Consider the following 11277-nt stretch of genomic DNA (forward strand, 5'->3'; position numbering starts at 1 on the left):
GGCAAGAGGGACCACCCTTGTAATACCCTTAACATTCCTAAGGGCAGGTCTATTGCTTAAGGCTAGTTACACCCCATGTGAGGGTCCTGGGTCCTGGGTCTACTCTGTGATTGGTTAACACTCTAAATGTTGTAATTGGATAAACCTGTCAATAATAATTGGATTCCTGTAACTCCCCCTTCCCAAACTCATAAAAGCCTTGCCCCACCTTTGTTCGGGGCTCTCAGCATGGATCCACCACGCCTGTAAAGTCTGTGAGCCCGAGCTTAGGCCCTGGTGAGCCTAAACCCGTAATAAAGCCCTTTGCTTTTGCATGCGTGACTCGGTCTCCCTGGTGGTTTCTGGGTTTTGGGGACGATAAAGAAATCTTGGGTACAACAACAGCAGCAATTTAAAGCTATAAGCTTTAAGGTCTGCGCCTGTGTTTATGTGTAAATATGTGGTATTTCCTATCTCCAGATGGTAGTCTTACAATTAATTTGTAAATTCCATTGGCTTAAGGATCTATTTAATTGGTCTAAGGAAAATTAAGTGCTTATATAAGTCAAATTCTCAGAAATATAAGAGGAACCACTCAAATGTTTTTTGAGTTCTAGGATAATCTTCTAGTAAATTACAGACAGTTTAAATTCATTGGTTTAATTAAAACAGGCATATCTTTAGAGTTATCAACATTGAATATAATGAAGATAAACATTTTATTCTACCTGAATTACTAGCTTATGCTGTTGTAATCTGTCAGCAATAAAATTTAGAATGATGACTGACTGTCTCTAACATCTCATAAAGTTTGGGGTATAATCTAAACTTGATTGCTGGAGCAAATGATTTAGATGTTAAGTGGCATAAATGTTTACATATAAAATAATTATATTTTACGGTACATGTGTTTAAAAAGTTTTCCAAATCAATTTAGCTGGAAATTTTAGAAGTCTTGTTAAATTAAATTAAATGATGGAATGTACTGAATATTTAGATTATTTCTCAGTAAAACAAATACTGTTATTGAACATAGGCTTATCTACTTTTGGGTTTTTTTATAGAAAAACTAAAAGATATTTGGGTTTGTTAATTCTTCACTGAGAAACTGAAAAAAGAACATCTACAAATTATGAAGAGTTTATAATGTGTTAATCTAAAAAGGCTGGAATAATGTAGTTCACAATCACTTAGTTTTGACTAGAAATTAAGATTTCTAAGGGTTAAGAATTCTAATTAATGTTATTAAAGCTACTAGAAATAAGCAAAACATTTTTGTATGTAAACAATGTAAAATGGTTAGAGATGGTATAAGAAATGGAGATGCATTTTTTGTAGTGGGGAAAAGAAAGTAATTTTATCCTAAGGAGCTGGTTGTGTAAAGAGAATGAACAGGGCAAAATCTGAATGTGAAAAACAAAAAACTTGTAAAGTTTGTGAAAAAGGAATTTTTTTTTTTTTTGATACTGAGAGAGAGAATGAGAGGGGGAGGGGCAGAGAGAGAAGGAGACACAGAACTGGAGGCAGGCTCCAGGCTCTGAGCTAGCTGTCAGCACAGAGCCCGATGCGGGGCTCGAACCCACGACCGTGAGATCTGACCTGAGCCGAAGCCGGGGAGGCTCAACCGACTGAGCCACCCAGGCGCCCCGACAAAGGAATTTTTGGAAAGGAACTTTATGAGTGATAAGGCCTAAGATTAAGTAAAATGAGTAAGTTTTAATAGCAATAATAAGCTGATACAAAATTAGAATTTGGTTTTCTCTGTTAAAAGAACAAAGGTGGGTTTTTTTGGACTTTTGGTCTGCTTTTGATAACAGACTGTGACCATTTCTTTACCTTTTAAGTTTTATAATGATCTGTGATCCTATTTAGGCAAACTTTAAAATCCTTTTTTGATATTTTTGACAAAGTTCCCAAAACCAAATTCTAACTGAAGTCTCTTTTGACCTGTAAGAAATTTTGGAGTTCTTCCAGAAGTGTCCTTAGAACATTACAAAAAAAAAAAATTATTAAACTAATTAGGCTTCTTTGATATATTAAATTACATGGGAAGCATTATCAAGTAAGAATACTATGTCTTCCTTGTATTTGTAAAATTGTGACATGTGTGCATGAAGTTCATTTTGCTACTGTAAAAACTGGCCCCATGTTGCCAGACTTTTGCCACCCTACTGACCTGGTATCATGGCAAAAGTCTGCTCCTGAGTCAGAAATGAAGATGGGTCAACGATGGCTATGTTAAGTCAACAGCTGGGGCTATGGGAAACCAAAGTTGGCTGCTTGGTAGTTCCCAGCTCTCAGGCAACTCCCATTTTTCGGTTTTTACAGTCCTTGGTGCACTACAGTGCATTTAAGATGACTGACATTATATGAATCAATACTGGAAGGGAGACCTCTACCTGTCAGGTCCATAGTCTTGGAAAAACAATTTTTGTCCCAAATGGCCTCAGACCTCCTCTCTGGATCCTCTGCATACCTGCAATTGGACTTCATTCAACTGCCTGTTAGTGTGGATTATCAATATGTTCTTGTTATTGCACATACGTTTTCTGGATGGGTTGAATCCTTCCTCTGTTGCAAGGCTAATGCCCCACAGTGGCAAGGAAAAAAAGAACATATTTCCCAGTTAGGGTATACCTTCTACAATATCCAGTCAGTGATCAAGGCACCCATTTCACTGGATAAATTAGACAAGCCTTCATGAAAAGTCTGCAGAATTCTTGGAATTTTCACTATCTCTATCACCCTCAACAAGGCAAGGTCAAAAGAACTAATGAGATCCTTAAACTTAAAATTTCCAAACTTGAAACTACTGGACTTCCCTGACCTAAGGTACTGCCTTTGATCTTGTGGGCTACTCACAGTACCCCATTTGGAAAATAACCTCATTCCACACAAGACAGAGTCACTGGTAGACCAATGACCTATTGGTCTACAGCCTTCTGTTGATCCCTTGTCTCACGTTACTATGACCAACAACTTTAAGTCTCTAATGTCTTATGCTCAACCTGTCATTAACAGATTAAAATAAATTTCCCAGATCTGAATTCAATGGATCCTACTGGTCAGAGTATAGAGCCTGGTGACTGAGTATTCCAAAGCAACATCAGAGGAAGATAGAACTTAAGCCTTGTTGGAAGGATCCTTACTAAGTGCTCCTAACCAATGCTCCAGAACTTAGAGGTGCTGGAGACCTTAGAATCAAATGGACAAGGAATTAGCTGACACTGAGGTAGACTGCTTCTGCCCAAGACAACAAATCAAGACTTCATACTTTAATTAAACATGAAACCCTTTCTCTTTTTCATCTCCTTTATACTGGCATTTGCCTGCAAAGATAATACCCTCATCTGTATCTCCCTGGCTACTACTAAGAGGGGAGGCATGGGAGGGGGAAGGAGTTAAACCTCTGGAATTTACAGTAAACATTTATTTCAGTCTAGGAGAAAATCAAACTGTGCCCTTAACTTTTCACAAGCAAAATAAGACATTTCATTGGTTGACTCCCCTGAATTTACACTGTTGAGTTAGAAACGACCTACCAGGAGACTTTCAGGATTCACTGTTCACTCCTTTTGGCAGGTTCCTACCACCCTGGCTAGGAATAAATATAAATGATTATGATCAGGAGCTTCTTAATTCCTGAAACTGCAGAATCCATTGCTAAAGCAATAGCTGCCCAATTAAAACCCTTACATTCTCTCACCAAAGTTCTTCTCCCCCTTCCCAAAGTTCTTAATAGGATATTTCATGATTATCTTTTAACTGAGTAAGGAGGTTATCTGCTGCAGCCAATATCACCTGTTGTGTGTGGATTAATACTTCTGGGGAAGGTGAAACTCAAAATTATATAAAATCACTTCCTTAATTTCATTGTTCGAGAGACACTGCTTTGTGAAATATCCCCAGTGTTTTCCTTAGTCATTCCAAGTAAAATTCTTCCTTTTCCAGTCTTTCAGCTGTTTGTACCTTTTGACAATGCCCATAAGGTGAATCCAGTTTCAGGTTATAAAATATCAAGGTGTCAAGTAAAAAAGTCAAAACCTATAAATGTCACAAAAGGAACAACAAAAACTTCCTCAACTTCAAAGCTGGGAGAGACACCAATGCCTTAAATTTTAACCACAAGTCCTGGTTAAGCTGAGAATCTGATCAAAAAAGGGAATAATTGTTAAAGTAATCAACCTAATAAAACTCCTTGCCCTTCCGCCTAAGAGAAGGTGACCTTACATGAAACAATCCTTTCTTTTTGCTCCTCACTTCCTTGCCCCACTCTTCTTCCTATAAAAACCTTCCATTTTGTACAACTCCTTGGAGTTCTTCTCTACTTAACTTGCTAGATAGGATGCTGCCCAATTCATTAATTAAATAAAGCCAACTAGATCTTCACATTAAATGCAGTTGAATTTTGTTAACAGTCTGTTGACACTTTCTATCAGTCACATCACCATCTTCTGTTATGCCCAAGATTTCAATATCATCCCCCAAAACCAGAGACCGCCAGGGAGACCGAGTCACGCATGCAAAAGCAAAAAGCTTTATTACGGGTTTAGGGTGGCTGGGCCTAAACTCGGGCTCACAGACTTCACCAGCACAGTGGATCCGTGCTGAGAGCCCCGAACAAAGACAGGGTAGGGCTTTTATGAGTTTTGGGAAGGGGGAGTTACAGGATATTGTGACACAGGTACAGGGGTCCAATCATTATAGCATAACATCATTGGCAGTAACTTTAACCATACACATTGTCCAGAGTGTTTGTTACTTTTGGTGGGACCCAATCACAACATTCAGAGTGTTAACCAATTACAGAGTGGACCCAGGACCCTCACGTAGGTTAAGCAATAAGTGATTACCTATAGCTTCTATTTCTAGGCCTGCCCTTAGGAGTGTTAAGGGTGTTACAAGGGTGGTCCCTCCCACGTTGGGCAATGTGTGCCCTTTTATTGTCTAATGATTCTGAGAAACCAACACCTAGGCCCCCAAGGACTGAGGGGAAACTGGAAGCCTATCATGGAGTCAGTTTGATTCAGACCTGCGTCCTTATACTTCTTTGAAAACTAGGCATTAAGCTAAGACAGTTGGGCTTTTCTGGGCAAGATTTAGGAAACTACTGAAAGGAATACACGGGTCAAATGTGAATTTTAGAAAGATTATTCTGGTGGTCACGTGGAAGAAAAAGACTAGAACTGAAGTCAGAAAAATAGTTAGAACCCAGTGGTAGTAGGGCTGGACTGAGTGGAAACAGGATAACCAGGTTTTTGGCTTAAGTAGCAGAGAGTAGACAGCTGGGAAGGAGTTCTGGGGGAGGAAGGGAAGAGTAGATGCAGCTGGATTTAACTAGCAATGAAGAAAAAACTGGCTAATTTTTTAAAGCAGGAATGGACTGATGCTACTCAGGGGAAAATTAACTAGAAGTAGTACTTGAGCTGATATGATCTACTTAGGAAAATTTTTCTTAAACAATATTATGATTTATTATGTCATATACTCTACAATTTTAAGTTTTAATCATTGGTTATAAACGGACTATATCAGATTAACATATCAAATTAAGATTCACTTAATTATGGGACCGTTTGATGTACATAATTTTAAAGTTCATTGTAAGAGCTCAATGTCCCTTTATAGAGCCACAGAGTTGACATTTTAGATTTCTGTAGCTTCAATAGGCTATAGGGCACAGAAAATTCTTGTAGGATTTTTTATTGCAACAAGTTATTAAGTGATTTTCTTCCACAAGAAGTTTTAATCTCCAGTACTTATAAAAGATAAAGTACCCTCGTTTCCAGTACAACAGGGAGCAATTGTAAACTGGGAAATGGAGGCAGGAAAGCCCAGTAAAGGAGGCAGCTACTCTACAGCTCAAAGCAAATGTTGCTATGTGGAAGAAGGACTGTCAGATCTTCCAGATCTTTCTATTTTAAAAGAAAAGTTGGAGGGGGAAGCGGCTAGATAGGAAACCTCTAAACCTTCTATCTAGCTGCTTCAATTTTGTAGTGAACCTAAAAGTGCTCTAAATAAAGTCTTATTATTTTGAAAGTTAAAAGTTTGGGCATTTTAATAAAAAATCTCAAATTATAAATGCCAGCAATGGACCCATATTTCAAAAAATATGTAATACTGAAACAGATTAAAAACATATGCACATATCCTTTCCTTACAGATTAGTTGTGTTACTGAGTTCATGTATAAGTCCTTCTGAGTGAACTGTAAAATCTATTGAAAAAAATTATGGAATTTAGGTTTACTCAGAAACCCATGAATTTAGAGGAGAAAGTCTTATTAACTGTGAGCAAAAGGTTAAACTTAACAGTTCTAGGGTAAAAATCCATGCAGTAGCAGACTCTCCAAGGAAGTTATAAGGCTAAAGGTTTGGGCAATCAGAATAATGGTATCCAGGGATTGGCAACCAAAGAAAATTCCAAAATAATTTTCAAAGACTATGTAGATGGGCACCATTATTTTTAAGAAACAAAAATAAAATAACTGCCATTTACAGAGTACCTACTAGTTTCTTTACATGTATTCTATCTAAAAGCCTTCCACACAGGTACATTTCATTTGGGAGAAACCTATCCAAAATGGACTGGCGTACTGAATGGCAAGTCAGAAGTATTCCTGCCAGAGGCAAATGAGTTATAAGTGGGCTTGTGAAGGATCCACAAACAATAAGCTGGCAAGAAGCATGTAGGCTAAGACGCAAAGTTTCCATGCATATTGATTCTCTGCGGTGGAAAGAAGGAATAGAATTTGCCATAGGCTCAAGTTGTACCAGGTACTCTAATAAATGTTTATATAGTGACAATCTTTCATGACAGGAATCACAATTCCTGAGATTACAGATGGGAACTGGAGGCTCAGAGAAGTTGATTAATTTGCCAAAAGGCCACACTGCTATTGTGTGTCAGAGCCAAATTGGAATCCAAGTCAGTTTGATTACAAAGCTTTCATTCACCTAAGTCATGCTGCTCTTTCCAATGTCCAAATTCATTTTGTCTTTTATCTCTAAGAGAGTGCTCATATACAGGAACGTGAGGAACTAACAGACTTTCACAGTCGGGCAGGGCGATAAGAGATGGGGCCATTAATCCTCTTACTTCAGAGGTCCGAAGGCCTATTAAGGTTACGAGAGGATCCAATGCTGCAACACCGTTAATGATACAGCAGCGTCTCCTGATTTCCAGCTCAGAGTCTCTCTCATTAAGTCTATTCATGGAGTCTATTTGTCATGATAGAGGGAAAAAGAAAGAAAAAACCCCCCAATTCTGACAAACATAACTCCCAAATTGGATTTTCCTATTAAATATAAAATAAATATAGCACCAGAATTACCATGTAATTATCAAATGAATGCGTAAGTCTTCTCCTTGATAGACCTGATATCCCTTAGTAAAAGGTAATAAGGATTACTATCTGTATAACTTTGAATTTACATAGTTAATTACCATTCCCAACACAGCTCCAAATTATTGTTTTAGAGCTAAAGAAAGAAAATAAACTAGCTAATTAACTTAAATATTCTTAAGAAAGGAGAAACCAGGATAGTTAGAATAGTTAACTGTTAAGACCATCAGTTTTTAGTATGTTCTGATTGTAGTACAATGCAGGGCAATAATTAACAGCTTCACTCCTTAAGAATCTTTAAATACTGGGATTAGAGAGTATCACTTGGGATATTTTCAATTTCCAGTACTGTAACTGAAAACCCAGGTTGAAAGGGGCTTAAACAGTAACGGGTCATTAATCCTGAAGAAGAGTTAAGTCCAGAGGCCTCAAAGGTTCCAAAGCTGGTTACTGCAGCATCAAAGTATTTTCATGGGCATTCCATCTTTCTGCTCTACCCCATTCAGCAGTTAGCCTGTCTTCATGACCCAAGCAGTTTCAGATGTCCCACATAAGAGAGGAACTTCTGTTCAGACCTCTCTATTACTCACTCAGGAAACATTCTGAGCAGCTCCCCGGCAGCCTTCTCCAACTCCCAAGGAACAAGAATAGGTCAAGAGTCCCGCCTGCTTCCACAATAACTTGTAGGGTAAATGAATGGCTTAAATAATCATTATTTGCCTCCTGGAGTTAAAAGAGCACAGCCTCCCCTAAGTATGTGATCCTGCATACTGGGAAAGCAGATTAAAACTGTTGTTCTTTCAAGAAGTGTGGGGGGGCAGGGAGGGGTTAGGGTGAGAAACCAAGAGTTTCCCTTAGAGTGTGCTTCTCAAGGAAGCAGAAGAAACAACAGAGTTAAATTCTACACCTACCCACAAAGACAGGAATGTTGGTGGTAAACTGAATACTCTGATTAATGTAATTCAGAAAGTGGAATATATTACTTGGGCCTAGTCTACATAACTTCCAGTTTCCATTTTCATACCTGACAAATATGTTATTATGCTTTGGTTAAAACTTTTGTTTGTCATCTGTGACAGTTTCCCACTTGGCCTGCCTTACCAGTAAGATTAACATGAGGAAATACACATAAAATTCAGCTAACCTTTGGAAGAGGCCTGAGAAAGATGAGGTAAAAGTACCTAAAAAAGCAGTTTACATTCATTTAAGGAAGGGAATCAAACAGACTATTTCCTGAAATGGAATTTTTTTAATTTTAAGGAGTTAAAAAAGAAGGTAAGGGTTGGAAGGTGTAAGAAAGAACGGGGTTACTGCGAAGGGCAGAAGCTGGTACTTTCCTTGCTAGGAAAGAGCTGCTAACCTTATGTCTGAAGAAGGGATAGAGTATGAAACATTAGGGAAGTGGGCCGCATGCAACAAGATATTGATATTCATAATTTAAAAAGCTTTTGTTAATCATTAAAATATCATCTGAAATACTTTCAACGTTTGCAGAGAGCACCTTCGGATTCACCAATCACAGTGTCTTACTGCACAAAGATCTTTATAAGTTATACTAATAAATTTGGCTACTGAAGCAACATAGTGTCACACACTGCACTGACAGATCATTTTTACCAACTAGCTTTAAAATGTATGTCATGAGTTCAAATGGCAGATTTAACGAGAACAGAAGAATGACACTTTTTTTCTGGTATTGTTCTATTCCTTGAAAACTGGAAATGCAGGACCTACTCGTCTCCAAAATTATCCTAGTTTGTAAATGTGAAATATTTAAATAAAATGACACTACAAGTATTTTTTATTAAAGAACTTAAAACACGTAAGCCAATCCCAGAACCCCTTAGATGAGCAGTTATTTTTGAATGTCACCTTATTTGGGAGACCAGAAAAACACACAAGAAACTTCAGCTCAGTCAATTCCCTTATTTAACCCCCCTGAGCAGCAAGAGGCTTTAGAGTATTTAAAAATTTCAACTCCAATCTCAAAAGAATAAAAATGTCAGCTGTGAGAACACTCAACAGAACATCCTAAAGACTTTAAGCCAATTAATTCCAAAGGTGTGGCTCTAAAAAGTATTTTCGCAATAGGAGTACTAGTTCAGTATATAAACAATCTTCCAAGGTGATACTTTCTAAGAAGACAAGCTTTTATTATGTTTGTTCAAAATGAGGCAACTTAATTTATAAGCATACCTTCTAAGAGTAGCTCTTAGTTAATACAAAACACTAGAATAAGACTGATTTGGGGGAAAAAAGACTGACCTGTAAGAACTCTGTGAGAAAGCCACCACTGAAACAAATGGCATGCCACTCCTCTCTGTTCAATACCATACACGTTCCCCTTTTCAGAGTTCTGAACAAGCAGAACACTTGAGACAAAGAACCGAGAAACATCTGAAAAGTTCAATCAGCATCAGCCCTTAATTAAGACATACTAATTTTGCTGTAAATTTTTCTTTTAACAACATATTTAATTGAAAACGATTCTACATTGTAACTTACTGGCTTGGGAAAAATTATTAGAGTAACATAAAATGGCCCCTCATAGTTCATTCAGCAGGAATTAATTTTATTGTCTCACATTTTTTAAATGGCTGAAAAGTCCATTTACAGAAGACCTGGGGTTAGTTAATGTTGATATCTTTACATTAAGACATGTTGTGACAGTTTAGTAAATAAACCTGTGTAATTTATATAAAGAGGCAGTCCCAATTTTTGTAAACCGTTAGAGGCCACAAATATTTGCAATATAAAAGGCTGAGGTTTACAGTTAAAAACCTCTGAAATAATTTAAATTGCAACATACTTCTAACCTGACCATGCAGAAAATGACAAACTCATAGGAAGTCAACACATTAACATGAACATAAGGCCATTCCTGAGTGTGGGAGTAAGAATAATAAAGTGAGAGATGGAGAATGAGTTTGTCAAACTGGGGGAGGCTGTGGGAAGAGGGTAAATCTTAAAGACTTAAGACGATTGAGTTGGTCATTCCCAGCCGAAAAGAGCTCTCAAAACCTTTGGTTTCTCTTTCCTTTTGTTACAAGTTTGTTTTCCAAAAGTTTTACACTCTGAAACCGGAGATTACTCTTTCCGATTCTTTTTAGCCAAGTACAGTACTTTGACAATTCTGCCAACGCGGCAATCCGGTGGGCAAAGCGAAAGGCTCGTGAGGAGGCAGAGCAAAGAAGGATACTGGATATGGAACATAAGACAGATTACAGCCAGCAGCGATATGTCAGGAGGGATGAGCAAGTCGGAACTGGAAGGGCTCAGCCGTGGGGAGGCAAGAGGGAGCAAGAAAGGGTCCGGAAGGAAATCCTCAACACCGATCAGGGATGGGAGAGCAAGGGTGTGACCCAGGGCGAAAGAGGGGAGGTCAAAAGGAGGCAGCTGGCGGGCAGTAGGCCTGAGGAGTCCTAAGTGTGGCTAGGACCAGCCCACCCTCCCGCCCTACTTTCTCCTCCTGTCGGAGAGGCAGCGACCAGTCACCTGGAGTGTGAATTCCGGAGGGACTCTATGAGGCGCTGCTTCTGCTGCTGGAGGCTGGTGAGGCCACCGGGGGACCCAGCTGCGGAGGAGGACGCGCTCTTGGTCAGGGGAAAGAGCCAGCTCATCCTCCCCGGGGCCCCGGGCCCGAGGCCCTAGAAGGCTCTGGCCTGCTTCTCCCAGCTGCTCAAGCCGGCGGTTCCCCAGCGACAGGAGGAGCGGACCGAGACGCCCGAGTCCCGGCGCCGGGGGAAGGGGAGGGGGCCGCGTCCTCTCTACGCAAGCCCAGCTGAGGGGTCCTTGCGTCCTGGGCGAACCACTATGGCGGTGGGCAGCCAGGGAGAGGAAAGTAGCCGCCTGGGACAGGTAGCGCCACCTTCACGGTCCCGACACCCAAACCAAGCAGCCTGGCAGCCAGACGGCTCCGCGCTTCACCACCTCTGCTTCCGTCACCAGCGTGCT

The 11277-nt window shown here is 39.5% G+C and overlaps 1 protein-coding gene across 1 annotated transcript in view; it reads right to left on the reverse strand.

Annotated features, from left to right (window-relative positions):
• The window catches only part of VPS37A (VPS37A subunit of ESCRT-I), a 43544-nt gene extending 32276 nt beyond the window's left edge, over positions 1-11268 (reverse strand). Inside the window, exon 1 of the mRNA XM_029935102.1 lies at positions 10819-11268. Coding sequence (XP_029790962.1) covers positions 10819-10943 — 125 coding nt within the window. The 5' untranslated portion in view covers positions 10944-11268. The remainder of the gene's footprint in view (positions 1-10818) is intronic.
• Positions 11269-11277: the final 9 nt, after the last annotated feature.

This window comes from Suricata suricatta, chromosome 1 (genome assembly GCF_006229205.1).
Source record: "Suricata suricatta isolate VVHF042 chromosome 1, meerkat_22Aug2017_6uvM2_HiC, whole genome shotgun sequence".
Lineage (NCBI taxonomy): Eukaryota > Metazoa > Chordata > Mammalia > Carnivora > Herpestidae > Suricata > Suricata suricatta.